Source organism: Alligator mississippiensis, chromosome 13, assembly GCF_030867095.1.
Source record: "Alligator mississippiensis isolate rAllMis1 chromosome 13, rAllMis1, whole genome shotgun sequence".
NCBI classification, from domain to species: Eukaryota; Metazoa; Chordata; order Crocodylia; family Alligatoridae; genus Alligator; species Alligator mississippiensis.
The window spans coordinates 25,823,033-25,839,299 of record NC_081836.1 but is presented as its reverse complement, the minus strand read 5'-3'; the positions used below and the strand labels follow the sequence as shown (position 1 = coordinate 25,839,299).

The 16,267-nt window shown below is 52.9% G+C and overlaps 2 protein-coding genes across 9 annotated transcripts in view; one reads left to right on the top strand and one right to left on the bottom strand.

The window, feature by feature from the left end:
* Positions 1-3,684: 3,684 nt before the first annotated feature.
* Positions 3,685-16,267, bottom strand: part of LOC102569479 (glucagon receptor) — a 29,934-nt gene continuing 17,351 nt past the window's right edge. For all 5 annotated transcript variants that reach the window (XM_019493056.2, XM_019493055.2, XM_059716422.1 and 2 more), the window contains 12 exons: positions 15,297-15,393; positions 14,036-14,143; positions 12,753-12,871; positions 12,219-12,325; positions 11,819-11,975; positions 9,877-10,036; positions 9,346-9,406; positions 8,042-8,111; positions 6,698-6,786; positions 5,181-5,319; positions 4,605-4,646; positions 3,685-4,388 (listed from right to left, as the gene is read on the bottom strand). In XM_019493056.2, the coding sequence (XP_019348601.1) occupies positions 4,317-4,388; positions 4,605-4,646; positions 5,181-5,319; positions 6,698-6,786; positions 8,042-8,111; positions 9,346-9,406; positions 9,877-10,036; positions 11,819-11,975; positions 12,219-12,325; positions 12,753-12,871; positions 14,036-14,143; positions 15,297-15,393 (1,221 nt within the window). In that variant the 3' untranslated portion in view covers positions 3,685-4,316. The remainder of the gene's footprint in view (positions 4,389-4,604; positions 4,647-5,180; positions 5,320-6,697; positions 6,787-8,041; positions 8,112-9,345; positions 9,407-9,876; positions 10,037-11,818; positions 11,976-12,218; positions 12,326-12,752; positions 12,872-14,035; positions 14,144-15,296; positions 15,394-16,267) is intronic.
* Positions 10,029-16,267, top strand: part of CLUAP1 (clusterin associated protein 1) — a 366,633-nt gene continuing 360,394 nt past the window's right edge. For all 4 annotated transcript variants that reach the window (XM_059716427.1, XM_059716425.1, XM_059716424.1 and 1 more), the window contains exon 1: positions 10,029-10,487. In XM_059716427.1, coding sequence (XP_059572410.1) covers positions 10,478-10,487 — 10 coding nt within the window. In that variant the 5' untranslated portion in view covers positions 10,029-10,477. The remainder of the gene's footprint in view (positions 10,488-16,267) is intronic.

Genomic DNA, 16,267 nt, shown 5'->3' with positions numbered 1-16,267 from the left:
AGTGGAGGCAGCACCTAGAGCAATTTGTCCCACAAAATCAGTTTGGTTGGGTGTCTGCACCTTCCTGACTCCTGCAGCTGAGTGGAGGTGGTTCCCAAGGGAGGTGGCCCATGGGAGGTGGCCCATGACTGTCCCCAGTATACTCAGGGGGTGGCACTTTCATGTGCTTCCATTTTACTTTGAAACTTGAGACCAAAACTTGTGTGTTTTGTTTTGCAAATGAATCAATGATTTGGATCTGTTGGTGCTCACTTGGCCAGGTCTGCAGGATCAGCAGAGTGGTGGGTGGGGGCAGGTTTTCCTGCCATGGCTCAGAGCAGAGTTCCAGGAGTTGGCAGCACTGTTTACTCTCCCTTTAGTGTCTCTGATTCCAGTACCTGTGGATAGGGATCTCGCTGAAACAGAGCCTGTGAACCCTTCAAAAGAAGGTAAAATCTCTGAGAGAGAAAGGAGAGCTTGGCTAGAGTGGGGCACTTGGCTACACTGATAACACTTTGAGCCTGGCTGCTTGTTCCTCCAGCTCAGCTCTTGCAGGAAGGGGGGGCGCATAAAACTAGTTTTAAGATACCACTTGAGTTTCATCTATTACACACTAATTAGGAACCTCTGTGATCCCTGGCATAAGTTACAGCAGCTTCTGCACTGCCATTGAAGCTTAGCCATGTTAAACTACATCCCTGCCTGCAGCAGCAGCATAGGTCTAGAATGGAAAGGTTGCTCTGCACTCATTTCATTTATTATAAACCTATGCCTCCCTTGGGGGTCTTCCCTTGTTTTGATATAAAGGTGGGTGGATTTGCATGCTGGTTGCCCATTGAGTTCCATAAGTCTGTCTGCATGAGACTACACTTGCTGTAGTTGGGTCAGTTTGCTCATGGGGATGAGGGGGAGGTGTGGGGAAACGAGCCCTTAAGCAGAGCTCTCTAACAGAACCTAATGCCGCGAAGTTCTCTCTGCATCAGGCAGTAAAGATGGGCTAGGCCTGCCCTGCACGGGGAAGCAAGGGAATTGGTTATCTTAAGTTGCTAAACAAAATGCTCATTTAGAAATAGGCTGTTTCTGGTCTCCTGCCTGTGGGCCCCTCTGGAGCATGGAGAATCCCTACAGCTGTATTTGGAGCTGGGCATTCTTTCTCCCTTAATAAGAATTAATTACATCAGGCCTCTGACAGCCCCTACAGACATGAGCATACACTCAAATGGATGGCCTGGTGCAAACATGGTGCTGTGAAAAAGTGCTAGTGACCTGACCTGGGGTCTCATTCTGACTTCATGATGCAATTACCTTTACAAGCGCCTTGACCAACCTTTCCTATTTCACCCCCGCAGACATTAGCTTTGGCTGGCTCAGGCCCCATTTCTAATGTTGTCCCCTGGCAGTGAAGGTGGCAGGACTTGAGTCTCTTTCTGAACAGAACCAAAGCTCTTTGCACCTGTTCCCTCGTAAAGGAAGTGGCCCAATGACTATGGTGCCTTTGAGGCCAGGAAGAGAACCCAAGTCTCCCTGTGTCCTAGTCTAGAGCTCTGCTATTGGCCAGCACTAGTGAAGTGACCTTTGTGTCAGTTCAGATACCATTCTGCTGGACTGTGCCCTTTGACCTTTGCAGTGGCCTGCTAGGAATGGAGGCAGCACTTAGCTGTGTGGTAGGATCCTGTCTGCTGCAGTTTCACAACAGACCTAATTGAAATACAAAAAGAACCAGTGCAGCACTTGTGGAGTGTAGGGTCTCTGCATTAGGCTGAGGCATATTAGTCACCCCTAGTTCAGGTTTGGGTTTCCACCTGCTGGCAGCAATCTAAAGAGTAGGTGCAGCATGGGGGGTTGTGGTGCCAACCTGAGCCTGAGGAGCGAGGCTTCAGCTCCCAGCTCCTTGCTCCAGGCCTTTCCTGGGCTGAGGCTGGGGTCTGGGCACAGGTCCATGTCCTGCAGCTACTGCCTTCCTTTCCTCCATGCCCAGCTGGCAGTCCCTGGCAGAGCGGAGCAGCACATTTGCTAAAAAATTAAACATTTATTTACATGTGAAAAGACATTGAATGTGCAAAGTGCTGTCCTCTGGATCAGCAGCTCTGTAGCTAACAAAAGGTCATGCACAACTGACCAGCTGGCCTCCAACCTGGATGCAGCCAAGCCCAAGGAGGTCTGGGACAGCTCCTTCCCATCCTGTGCAGCATCAACCCTTGTTGTGCTCCAGAACAATTATGGATATAATCCTCCCTGTGCATCGTGTTGTGTCCTTCCAGAGATGTGTGGGGGTTCAGACTTCATGTGCAACCAAAGCGTTATTGGTATAGAAAGCATGCCCAGCTGGTGGCTCTTGAGTGATCTGGGTAGAGCTGCTGGTGTTCAGATTCTCATGCCCAAGGGTCCACATTGCAGAAAGCTTCAATTGCCTGCTTTGCTAACCTTGAGGACTAGCTAGGTTTTCCTATGGTTTTAGTAGGATTGTCCTGATTGGGACAATACTGGCCTTGGTCCTCGGCTTCCAAGCTTAGTCCTTAGGTAAGCTTGTGTCAAAGGGGCTGGGCCCAGGCTTTCCAGGGAGCACCTCTTGGCACTTGACTGATTGCACTGCATCAGCTAATACCTCGACATCCTGCTAGCAGAAGAACACTGTGAAAACCCAAGTCCTTGCCCAGTCAGGTTTGGGATCTCTGCACTCACTGTATCAGTGGGAGCAGGTGACAGAGCTGCCATTCCCAGCTACCAAGATCCCTGCATGTTTCTCCTACAGGTATCCAGAGGTATTGTGCAGATGAAAGGAAACTTTTTGGATGCAGTCCTGGCTGATGCAGGTTCCATCCTGTGGAAGTAGATATCAGGTGCTGTACCATCAGGTTACTAGGAATCAGGGGGGACTGTTCGTTAGGGCTGTGTGAATTTTTGCCGGCAGTTTAGTTTCAATGCTGTTTTGACTTGTTTTGAGCTCGAAACAGCAAAATCTAAACGAAATGGAGAGCTTCAAAACAGCCTTGAAATGAAACAAGGCAAGTTGAAATGTTTCAAAAATTTAGAAATGTTTTGAGTTTCGAAGCTCAAGCTGGGCATGCTTCAAACTAAAGTAGGGAAGTGTGGGGGGGAGGAGTGCTCTCATTATTGAATGTGTAGCTGGCCAGTGCCTGTCATCCTTTCCTGAGGTCTCTTCCAATCCTAGTGCTCTGGGGGAGGGATGGAAAAACTGCGTAAAAGGCAGCATTGTTTGAACTGTCCTGCTTTCTGCCTTGGCGTCAGTTGAGTGAGGGTGCACCTTAACACACATACAGTGTGTCGCCCCGCCCCCCCTCCCCCCCCCCCAAGTGTCATGAGTTTTGCCTGTCAGCAGCTAGTGGTGCAGGGCCCCAGAATCCAGAAGCCCTGCACCTATCGCCTTGACAGCTGACAGGCTTCATGGCCTCAGCAGGGGCTAGCAAGCCTGCAGCTTTCACCCTGCTGCACCTTGCGACACAGGTGACACTGTGTGTTGAGTTTTGCTTGTCCACAGCTTGAGGTGCAGTTTCCTTGAAACCCCTGCACCTATCTCCTTGAAACTTGGCAGGATTCATGCCCTCAGAAGGAGCTACCATTCCTGCACGTTTCATCCAAATCAGGCCAGAAATGACAAAGTTATAGGCTGTTTCGAGCTTCCCCATAATAGCCTATGGGCAAAGCGTCAAAACGGTGAAACTTTCGACAAAACGAAACGGAACAGTAGTTTTGAATCTAAACGAAATTCGAAATGAAAATGCTGTTCCATTGAAACGTAAGTCAAAACAGGACGATGCTGTTTTGCACAGCCCTACTGTCCACCATCCTCTGCCTTGGGCCTTCGGTGTCCTGCTATGCAGTGAAGCACAAAGGAGTTCTCTCTACGAGCCTCCCATGTCTCCAGAAAATACAGCCATGGCTACGTGTCTTTCAAAGAACAGAGTCTACCTCTGCTCAACTGTGCCTCAGGATTTGCTGTTAAGCTGCAGTGGAGGGGACTTGGTGTTGAAGGATCCCAGTGTCCACCATATCACAGCTAGTGCAGTCTCTTTGCCAGTATGCAAGGCTCTCAGGTGCAGCTGTGCTTTGAAAACAGTTACTTTGCCCTACTACCAGCACAACCAGTAACAGCACTCGTTATGCCTGGCTAGTGCTCCAAGTCATCCTCGCTGCTGCACACAGCATCTGCTATCCCCAGTGCAGTTGGGCACGAGCAGAGCAGAGGTGTGGTACCAGCTACCATGCAGTAATAGGTGCAGGGGCAGGTCATGGCTTGGTCTGCCCCTCTAATAATTGAGATCCTCATGGCTCTCTCCTGGGTTTCAGGCAGTGTGCTGGGTGCTGTGCCAATGTCATCACTGTGTGCAGAAGAGCATGGGGTGGTCTAACTTCCAGAGCTGCCATTTCTTCTTCATTTCAGACTTCACCTACCCAAAAGGAAAGGAGCGTGTGAGGTGCTTTTTCCTGGGCAGCCCCTTTCCACTAACTGCCATAGAACTCAGCATCATTCATTGTCCATGCCCAAGTCCTCACCAGCAAGGTCGCATGTTCTTGGTCAGTCAGAGCATGGCCAGCTAATAAGGACTGGATTAAGGGAGGTCTATAGAATAACCCCATGGCAGACAGAGCACAGGGGTGCCTACCTCTTTGTTGGCAAAACAGTACAACACAGCAACCAGGAAACCCTGTTGGGAGAGAGAGAGAGTGAGCACAGGCATGAGAGCCAGACGGAGTGCTTAATCTGGCTTGAGCAGGTGCTGGTAGCTGCTGCTCAGTATGTCGCATGTACCTCATGGCCTGCTTCTAGGGGACAGCCCACTACAACTGAGCCCCTCCAGAGAGGGAAGCTCACCCATGCCATGATGCAGCAGAATGTCCTACCCCAGCTCCCATGTCACTCCCCCTGGCCTCTTGAGACAGCTTTCTATTAGGATTTGGGTGTATTTAGGTGGCCAACCAGAAACCGTTCCACCAGCCCCTGATAGCACCTGGATGCATTCACACCCCTGCTTTCCTCCCAGTATAGAGCATACAGCCCTACTGATACTAGCCACAGGGTCCAAGGAGGGAATGCAACTTGTGGCAAGTGCACTGACTGGCTTCCACGGATGAACTGAGGAAAAGACTCATGCTCTTTTCTGGCTAGGGCAGAGGGAGAGAATGCAGTCACTGTCCCTGCCCAGCACAGGGCTCCCAGCTCCCTAGCATTCCTGACTCGCCTGGAAAGAGTTGAGGAAGAGTGTGAAGAAGACCTTGATGTAGCGCAGGATCCCCGTAGTTTGCTCATCTGTGGCAAAGATAAAGACGACCTCGTGGATCCCAAAGAGCGGGATGAGGGTCAGCGTGGCCTTGGCCAACCTGGAAGCAAAGGGGATTCCCACCACCAACAAGAGTTAATGGGAGAGGGAACAGGGCTTGTGTTTGGAGGCCTGATGCAGGCAGCAGGTGAAATGCCCAGAGCAGATTGCTGGAGTTTCAGTCCCAGCTCTGTCCCTGCCTGTCAAATGGGACAGGTGTCAATTAGGGGATAATACTGGCTGCCTGTCCTGCCAGGGTGCTGGGAGACTAGTTAGAAAAGACAGTGCAGTCCTTGTTTCTTTGACTATGTAAAAGATTGACAGGTGGGACTGGCAGGTGGCAGCTGAGTCAGCTATTAGAGTTGGATGCTTGGCAGGGCGCAGACAGCAGAGAAGTTGGAGGGGCTTGGGAGGAGGTGGGTTGCAGATGGGAAATGAAATGGGATGGTGAACACCCCCCTCCCTGGTACTCCTCCCACCATTACAATTGCCTGCAGCTCCCCTTGCCTGCAAGGGCAGCACCCTGGGAGGGAGGGAGAGACCCAGGGAATGATGTTCTGAGCCCACAAAGCTATTTGAGATGCAAAACAGGAATGTTTTAGCCTCAGGAGGAAACCTGGGGAGGGAGTGAGGAGAGCCCTACCCCCAGTGAGCCAGTAGGTGCTGGGTAGGCATCGCCTTAGCATGGACCCATATGTCACTGCTCCACTTTCTTCCCGTATCCCAGGTGAGCACTCTACCCACCAGGCTGCTGGCTCTGCTGAGGCAAGTCTCAGTCTCTCCTGCTGGAGCTGTCCCACTTTATACAGATTATTAAACGTTCACTGGAGCAGGAGTTGGTACCCAGGTCTTCCACGTCCTCCATGTTGCCATGACCACCAGGCTGTTCTGGGTGAGTCTCTGACTAGAAGCTCCACCCCTAGACCCAAGAAGCATGTCCTAGGGTATGTGCCATCCAGAACCAACACGTTCCCACAAAACAGCTTCAGATTTGACCAAATGGAATTTTCTGACAAAATCCCCGTTCCGTCAAAAAACCCTCCCAAACAGCTCTAGTCCCAGCATGGAGCCAGGCAGGGATGGGGCACAGCTGGCTGGCACTGGTGCCCTGCAGGAGGTGAAAACAATGGTGACTGCAACATGCTTGATTTTATGATGTGGGTGCATGGCCCCAGGCCTCTGCCACATTTCTTAGCAGTCCTCAGGGTTAGCAACTCCTGTCCTGCAGCTTTGGCCAGGAGCCTACGTGGACATGTGTTTGCATATGCGCGCATGTACACATTTGCAGCAGAGAGCCTGTGCTGCCTGCTCCTTGCTAACACCCCCTGCCTGGGTCCTATGTCATGGCGACAGGTTGCCTGGCCTCAATGGCCAGAAGGAAGGACCCTGGTCTCCACTGGCTGTACACCTATGGGCACCCAGCTGCAGCATGCACTCACCTGAGCTTGTAGTCAGCGTAGCCCTTCTGGTTTGCCCTCAACTTAGCCAGGATCACCTTGAGAATCCTCACGAAGATCAGCAAATTAATCTGGAGGAAGGAACATTGGGGGGTGACTTCACTCAGGCAGGATGCCCTTGTGCGTTGCCACATCCCAGCCCTCAGGATGCCTTCTTCTAACCTACCCTGTCTGCCATGAATATACAGGATTAACCTGGAAGTAGTGGGTGGGACCCCTGCATACTGCAGGAAGTGGGTGGCAACCAACCTCTTGGGAGGAGGGTGCAGTCTTGGAGAATGACCCCAAGGCCCATGAGATCCATGGTACTGAGAGCAGCAAGAGCATTCAAATAACCAAGACACCATAGCAAGGTGTGTAATTACAGGCTTGGACACTATGGGCCACCATTGAGCCACAGCTGGACTCCCAGAGCAGTCTCCTAGGATGCCCTGGGTCGGGGTTGACAACCCCTGGCACATGTGCCAGAACACCTCGGCTCTGGGCAGGACCCTGCCATCTACCACGAAGCCCAGGCTGTTCGCCACCTGCTGCAAGCAGCCCATGCTGGGCAGGAACCTGAGCCTGGTGTCCTCCTGCCTGGAGCCAGGCTGCTTGTAGCAGGCAGTTGCAAGGCTACAAATGGCTGCACCGGGGTCCAGAGCCCCAACCTGGTTTGTTGCTGGCAGCAGCTACACATGTGCCTCAGGGCAGATGGCAGGGAAGGGTCTGGGGCTGCACAAGGATCAGGCCCCTTGTGGCTCCCCCGCCATCTGCCCCTGGCACACCAACATCTTCCACGTTAAGGTTGCAGGATTTTGTGGCACTTGGCCCAAAACATTGCCGACTCCTCCCTTAGGCTCTCCATACCAGCTGGAACGGTGTTCCTGGTGTCTCCCCATGGTTACCCCAACAGCCCAGGTTAGGATCTGAGCGGATGTACCCTGGGTACCACATACAATTCTGCCTCATCTTCAACAGAGAGGTTCAGCTGTTAGTGAGCACAAGTCTCCTCCCTGCTCTGATACCTGCTGCAGGTGAGCAAAGGCCAAAAGGTGTTGGTGCTATTTCCTGAGTGTCTTAGGGCAAGTCCCTCCCCACTCTATGCCTCTGTTTCTCAGCTGTGCAATGGGATAATGATACTGAGCTCCCCCTCAGGGGAAACTCATTGGGTACCATTAGAGAAGGGCACAGCTCTACAGTTAGCAGAGGCTGGGCTGTTCCCAGAGGCTGCATTGTCCCTGTGCCAAGCTGCCATGGCAGTGACCAGCTCTGCTGCTCTTGGAATGGAGCAGCCCCTGTATCACTTGATATTAGACACAAGAAAAGGCATCTGAGATCTCGTACCAGGGATGCCAGCAGGATGGGGATGCGGATGATCCACCAATAGGCCATGTTCTCATTCAGAGCCCAGCACCTTCAACACAGGACAGAGAGAGGTGTGAGGTTAATACAGGGCACTGGCCACAGGGCAGGGGAAGGAAAGGGGTTGCACCCAGGGGGCGAAGGAGAAAGAAGCTACTGGACCTTGAAGATGTGCCATCCCATCAGAGGGAGGTGTCCACCCCTCAGCCTGATAGTACTGCTGGCGCTAAGGGAGTGGTGCCTCCCTGTTTTCTTGAACCTTCCTCTTTTGCCCTACCCATCCCCAAGTCCCAGTCAGCCTTCTATTTCCAGCAGAGGCCAGCACTTGGGGGGCAGATGCCTGGCACACCAGGCATAGCACCAAGCCTGACTCATTCCTGGAGGTTGTATTTGGAGTGCCACAGCAGCTGAGCAGGTGAAGCCCTCTGTGGCTTGATCTTCCCAACAGACTTAGGGGCTATATGGCAGTTTCAGCCAGGGAAGCTCCTTCCTGGTCTGCTAAGGTTAGTGTCTCAGCCACTTGCGGTATGCTGTCACCAGGGGCCAACATCCAGCTTCCTCATGTGTTTCTCTTAAGCCTACTCCATGGAGTCAGGCAGGACAATCCCCTAGAGCAGGGCTGGCCAACCTGCAGCTCTGAAGCCACATGCAGCTCTTCAGAAGTTAATATGCGTCTCCTTGAATCTTTGCACAAGCACATGGTGACCAGCTTCCATTGGAGCAGGGAAAGCTGAGCAGGGACACATTGGAAGCTGGTGATCCATAAACAGGATCTTTCCCAGGTCCTTTCCTACTGTTCTTGGAGCCAGCAATAAATCTCAATGGGCCTGACCAACTGGCACAAGGAGCTTTTCACCAGAGAGGCATAACTCACAGGTATTACACCCATGACAAAACCCTGCTAGGAGAGTGTGGGGGAAGCAAGTGCCAGAGAGCAGGAGTGGGAGGTTGGGGTGGCCAGTTTTACCTACCTAAGGGACTCAAAGATCTTGGCTGCTGCTGCTGCATCACACCAGAAAAGACTCTGCAAGAGGCCACCATTCTGGCACTCCCCTTAAGCTGGTGCCTAGGCCTGGCACCCTACTCGCCCACACCTAGTTATGCTACTGTGCCCAGTCCATGAGTGAAGGGCAGGTGCCCTGTATGAGAAGCAGGCTGGGTTAAGGGCAGAGCCCTCTGCTCCAAAACCTTTCCATTTCCTGCAGCCATTCTGTGCCATGAGACCAAAGCTGGAGGGCACTCAGCCCCTGGAGGCTCCACCCACACGAGCAGAACCTGGCACTTACTCTGCATTCTCCTTCAAGTATTTGGCCATCATCCACGGCACCACGAACACCACAGGAGTTCCTGCAAGTCACACAGCAAACCCAGTGAAAACCAAGTAGCCACCTGAGCTGAGAAGTAGCTGTCACAGGCAAAGGGCACACACTGCCTCCCAGGTGGGCAGGGACCTATTCTGACATCCAAGTTAAGGACAGTCCACAGCCAGTCCTCCACTTCTCACCCTGCCAACTAGCTATGTCTGTCATGTAGGCACCACTAGAGGTCATCATCCACCCACATCAGTTACCTGATGATTCCTGAGGGCACTTACAGGGATTTCTGATTGTCTGCTGCTGCTTCATGACACAGCCTCACAAAACTAAATGGAAGCTCCTGGTGACTGAGGCCCATGTGTCTGCAGGTCTGCCCTGGTGAGGCTCCCAGACCTCTCCCAGCTTCCTGCTCTGTTCTCTGTAATTCCAGTGCCTAATGTAACAACCGCCTAACAATCGGCACAAGACCACATACACACATGCACCATGGCACCTCCTTACCCCAGCCCAGGTACAGGTAGAGTGTGTAATAGTTCTTCTCAGAGAACACTGCTCCAATCAGGAGTTTGTACAGGTAGACAGCCTCCACCAGGAACCAGTAGTGATTAGCCAGAATGCAGTATTGCATCACGACCTGAGCCACTCGGCAGCCAACTGCAGCCTGCAAGGGGAACCCCAGAGGGGGGTTATTCATGAGGAAGAGGCCCAGAACTCCCCTGCCCAGGGGCTTGGGATAGGGCAGGTACCAACTTGCTGCCTGCTCAATATGGTGGCAGGGGCTGTGTAACAGGGAACCCTAGCCCTGTTACCAGAAGGCAGGTCAGCCCCTTTAAGACTTGAACTTTCTGGGCACAGCAGGCTGGTAAGGCGGGGGTTAAAAGCTGAGCCTGGACAATTAGTCAGCTGACCCAAAAGGACTATAAAAACCCTGGGCTGGGTGGTAGGGGAGGGCTAGCAGCTAAAGGGGAAGGAGTGTGTCTAGAGCTCCCTGAAGAGGCTTGGTGAGTGGTCTAAAGGCTGGAGGAGAGGAACTACAGAGGACCCCTGAGAGACAGCAGCAACCCCAGAAGAAGGACTGTAGCTGACAGTGGGGAGCCGAATCATGAATCAATGTAAGCTGGTGTGCTGCCTTTAATCGCATCTTCTCTTAGTGGTGGTTATTGCCCATGGGCAGGGCTGTTCATATTTGTTGTTGTTGTTGTTCTTATTGAATAAGACTGGTGGTTTGGGTAAGGCTATTTGGGGAAGGAGGAGGCCTCATTGGAACCCCACCATAGCATGGGAACTCTGGTGCCTGCGTAGGTGCAGTGTTTGGGGTACTCAGTGACAGAGAAGATGCAGTATTCGGGGCACAGGCCTAATGCCAGAGAGGGCAAGCCTAAAAGGCCAGGTGCATGTGGGGTGTGACTGTGCATGGGATTTTTTTTCTTGTTTTGAACTGGGATGTTGGAGGTCTGGGGCCTTTGCCCAACTTCAAACTTGTGACCCTCTGGCTATGGAGGGGTGGTGGATGGGCCTTTGGGCTAGGGAGGCTGTGCTCCAGATTGGAGCCAAAAAGGAGGGCTGAGAGCCCCAAGAGTAGAGAGCTAGAGCCTCAGAGTCAAACCCTACCTGGTGGGTTTAGATGGGGAGGCCTAGCTAGAGAGACTGGGTTCAAGGCCAGTGTTGGCAGAGGACCCCAACATACAAAATCAATAGGCAGTCTCCTGCTTATAATATTTCCATCAAGACGTGGCAGATGAGTAGAGAGCGGGAAGCCTTAAGGGGACTCCAAGGACGTCTCCACATAGGGTGCGGATAATGCAAAAGATGGCGCTGGGGAGAGTGACCTGTTACAGGCTGCCTGCCTCTGGGCCCTCTGCTGTGGGTGTATGTACGGTCTAATGACAGCAGCAGCAGAATAAGGGCCACAGGGGGATCCATACCAGACCATACTGCAGAGGGGCTCCTTTCTCCTGTTTTCAATGACCCTGTTGATAGCCAAGGGTTTCAACTCTCTGCCCAGTGCTGGATGGGCAGCCAGAGCAAACGGAAGGGCTGCACAGCAGGTCTTCCCTTGCCCTGCAGGGGCTATGTCACTGCTGTAATAGGGACATCCAATGATGGGGGAGCTGATCTCCACTGGGCTGCATGTGGTGTTTCTGAGCAAAGTCTCTTGTGCGCGCACACACTTTGTGATGCTGATTCAGGATCCTAAGCAACTTGTGCAGAATTCGCTGATGTGTTAGACTCCCCCTTTGGCTGCACCAATGGAAGCATCAGTGCATGTCAGGCTGTGTTGGGGCTGGAGGATCTGGTTCTAGCCAGCAAGGTTCTAGCCCTAACTCTAGCTCCCCACCAGGCTAGCAGGTTATGGACCTCTAGGCACATGGGATAACTACAGCCTGCAGTAAGGAGGGGTACATATGCACTGCTCAGCCAGTGGCTTTGGGGGAAGGCTTACCTCGTTACTTAGCAGCACCTCCCAGTCAGACACCTGAATGATCGCCATGCCCCATCTCTTCTCCAGTAGTGCATCTTTGACAATCACCGAAATTGCTCGCAGCCCAAAGGAGGCAAAGAGGTTGGCGTGGATGTAGTTCCTTGTGCAGCGGAGTTTCCTGGACCCAGGGAGAGGGGACCATGTCCAGCACTCATGGCAGAGCTTTGGAAACCTCCCCCAGAAAGGGGTCTGTGCCCAGTAGGGCAGACTTCAATAGCCCAGCCCCTCCCTCAGCAGGGACCAGGAGCAATAAGGAGGGGCACTGGCTGCACAAGCTCTCCTCTGTACCCTCCCTCCCCTCCACCAGCCATACAGTGAGGCCACAGCCCCTGCTCCCTGTGGGCTTGAACCCAGGCCCTACCTGAAAATGGTGAGGATGAGTAGGGCAGAGATCAGGGTCAGGACCGACAGGGAGTATCCCACCGTGTAGAGCACTTTGAAGCTGACCATCAGCTTACGGACACTTTCCTGGACACGAGCAGAGTGAAGCCGGTTAGCTCAGCCCTTGAGTGCCCTTGCTTCCCACCCCACACTAGGTGGGCATGCAGGGGGAGGACAGCATCTCTCCAAGCTGGCAGAGGTACTTGCTCTGCCATAAGCATGCAGAGGCTTGGGTTGCAAGGCCATGCCCAGGCTGTGTCAGTGCAGCTGTGGGCAGTAGGGTCCCATGGGGCCTCGCCTTGGGGTCTGTCCTCCGTCAGGGAGCAGAACCTCAGCCTGGCAATGGCCTCTACAAGGGACCAGAGATTGGCATGGATGGGTGAAATGGGAAGCTCTGCTTAGCTAGGAGGTATGGTTACTTGGGGAAAGTGAGAAACAGGGTGGGGTCAACACCCCCTGTAACTGACTGGGCGGCAGAGCTGGGACAGCCCCACATCAGATGCAGCAGCCTCACCTCTGTAGTGGACTCCATCCCCTCCTCACACTGCGAGTAGTCCCTCCACGGCTGCGTGCCATTCACCAGCACCCACTGCCCATCAGGCCCACACTGGCGACTCACAATCCCATGTTTCACTGCAGACACAGAGCACACAAGACTCATCCTTCAAGCCAAAGTGCCTCAGACAGGGTTTCTCCACATTCCTTGAGTAAATGCTTTGTGGGTGTCGTAAGGGCATCCTCTGTCTGGGCCTATGGCTGACTTAAGTGTATCCACATGTGCAAACACCCTCTTTTTCCCCCCCCCCCCCCCCCCCACCATGGGAAGGGAATCGGGAAGGGCCCCAGCACTACCACATGGTTCAAGGGTGCAGGGCTGGCCATCGCTTACAACTCTGTCACTTGAGGAGGGTACACAGCCCATGGAGACAGCAGAGATGGATGGGACAAGGCCACCTGGGCCAGGGACAGTAATACACCAAGCAGTTGGGCACATTGGGAGAATGAGATATGGGAACATTTGGCTTCCCTGGGGATTCTAGGGAAAAAATTCAAGGTTGTGTCTGGGACCAACACAAAGCAAATGCCCTGACAGATTCAGATGGAAAGGCAAAGAGTTCTCTCTTCTTAGAGGGATTTTTCAAAAATTAATTTTCAATAAAATGGGAAGGGTTTGTGAATGGCAGCCTGATGTTGACTTCTTAAAACCTTGTTTGTTTGTTTGTTTGTTTGTTTGTTTGTTTGTTTGTACAAGAACAGTCCATGAGAACTGAGACAAATCCCTCCTGCACCATACGGCTACTGCTCACTCCGTGTTTTCCTCTAAAGGAAAAACTTTTGCAGTTGATAGCATCTGATAAAATAGGTTGTTGCCTACAAAAGCTTATGCCTCTCTGAACCAGTTAGTTTCTAAGGTGCCACCTGGCCCAGCCTGCTGCCTGACTTCAGACTAACATAGTTAATCACCTCTACCTGTGAGCATCAGAAACTGCCCCTGGAGTGCAAGGAGGAGGCATAGCTGTTTTCACCTGCTTTGCACAGGTATAACTAATGTCCAGAGACATGCAGTCAGGCCCTGAGTGTTTAGGGGGAAAAGAACATGGACCTATTTCCAGTTCTGCCCCTGACTCCCTGTGTGACCTTGGCCAAGACTCTTCCCTCTGGGTGCCTCAGCTTCTCCATCTGTAAGATGGAATAACTGCACAGTTAGACAGGGAAGGGCTACCCCCTTGCTCTTTCCCAAGGCTGGTGGGATACTCAGATGACAAATCCCACAGAAGAAGGAAGAGTCACACATACCTTTCTCAAACCATGGCAGGTAGAAAGGGCAGGACACGTTGACAATAGTGCCGGGGCTCCCATCTGGCCAGCAGGCATACATGTCAAATGTCCGGTTGCAGAAGGGACCTTTGAAGGAGAAAGACAAAGCTCAGGAGCCCTAGGGAGAGCTAGCAGCTGGACACCCCCCACTGCCTCTATCCTTCCCCTGCAGCACACCTGCCATCACTCAGCAGCCACTGGAAATAGTTTAGCCCATCGTGTGGCAGGTGTCCCCAGGAAAGTCAAGTCCTGGCCCTACACTGAAAGTGTCTTCCACTCACCCCTTGCCCTGCCCTGCAGCAGAGGCAGAAATCCTCCACATAGGACCACTGATGAAACACAGCGCCCCCCACCCTCTGAGCTCTCCACCCAGCCTGTCCAGAAGCTCCTTTCCACCAGGGCTGGATCCAAACCCATGGGAGTCCATAAGAATTGCTATGCATGGAAGTAGGCTCTGGCCCCCATGCTCACCACTTACTCTCTTGGGCTGGGAGTCTCCACCCAGCTTGTGACATTATGGAGGGGTTAGATGCCTTTTGCTCAAACAGCTCTCAGGCCACTGGGACAAAGAAAGCTCTGAGCCCCAGTACAGAGCTCATACTGTACTATCGCTGGATGATAACTGGAAGAGCTCGGCAGCCTAGAGTAGGTGTATATTGGAAAGGAGCATGCTCAGCAGCAAAAGAATGAAGAGGTCTCAGTTGTGAAAGAAGATTAATGCAGCAGGGACCAGTGTATGGAGGGGAGACAGAATAGCGAGGTCTGGCTGTGCAGGTAGAGGGTGTGATATGTGGAGTTATGCCTGCTGCTCTACAACCTGGGACCAGAGTGGAGAGATTCTTGTTTCTCCCGTGCTTCTGGGCTTTGGTGGTTGCCATATGGGGTTGGGAAGGAATTTTTCCTGTGGTGTCATTTAAACATCACTGCTCCTGGGAGGAGGAGGTTATCACAGCTGCTGGAAATCCGGAGGTGCTCTCTGCATATGTCTTAGCTCCACAGCAGCCAGCAGGGCACAGATTCTCATAGCAGGAGGGCACAGCTCTCACTGGTCTCAGCAAAGTACTTCCCAGCAAACCTGTGCTGATGCTGATGGAAGAGTCTAACTAGGGCTCCCCAGGAGACATCTGACCTACATGAGTATCCAGCAGGTCATAAATCCATTGAAGTCAAACCCAGATGTTTTGCTCATGAGAGGTCATGGGATCCTATGGGTTGGTGACAGCCCCTATGCCAGCCTCACCTGTTGGGTATGGATCATTAGCTATCTTCTCCAGGCACTCATCACGGTAGCGCATCCACCCCTCAAAGGTCTTTTCTAGGACCTTGGCTCTGCTGTGCTGCAGACACAGAGCTGAGGTTAGTGCCTCCTGCCTAAGCACGAGTTAAAGCCCTGCATAGAGCACATGGGGTGGCAGTGCTTCAGGAGACATTAGCCTTTCCTCCAAGGCTAGAGGGTATTGGCAGAGCTGCATGTACGGCCTACCCCAATCTGGAAGAGAAGGGGGCTGTGGTTCAGGACTGAAGTGGGAAGGAGGAGGGGCATCGGACACTGACTGTCCCCTGGGGATGCTAATAATCATTGAAGGGAGCTCACAACAGCATGATTTGGGGACCGGCTCCCTGAGAAAGTACCTCCTTCCTGGGCATCTTCATGGCAGCAGGGATCACCCCAAGTGCTCTCACATACCAGCCTCATTGGCCCTGAGAAGCTGTTGCACCCCTCTGGTGGTAGGAGGGGCCCAGCAGGGCTGGATGGTGAGTGCATTTGCACTCATACTGCTGTTAGCTCCAGTGCAGCAACTCTCGGCCTGGAGCCAGGGAAGATGTTCCCTGTAGTACCCAGGGCACTTGCAGCCCATAGCTCATTGCTCTGAGAGAGCCAATGGGCTGCAGTGGCAAGATTAGGGCATATTGGGGTGGATGGCAGGGCAGTCTCACTGGAGGCCCTGGCACTGGAGCTCCCTTTCACATCCAAGCTCTGAGGATCCCTGGTGGTCTTCAGGACTGAGTAAGAGGCCCATCCTTTGCCCTGGCATGCCTGATGGGTGGGGGCCATTCTTGTTACTCTTAACAGGGATCAGGGGACTGAGTCTCCTAAGCATTAACTAGTTGTGTGCTAGGGTAGGTCTGTCCTTGATGGGCAGGGAGTGCACAAGGAAAACCCAGGTACCCCTGCTACCTTTCCAGCAGCACTCCTCCTCTGGGGATGGG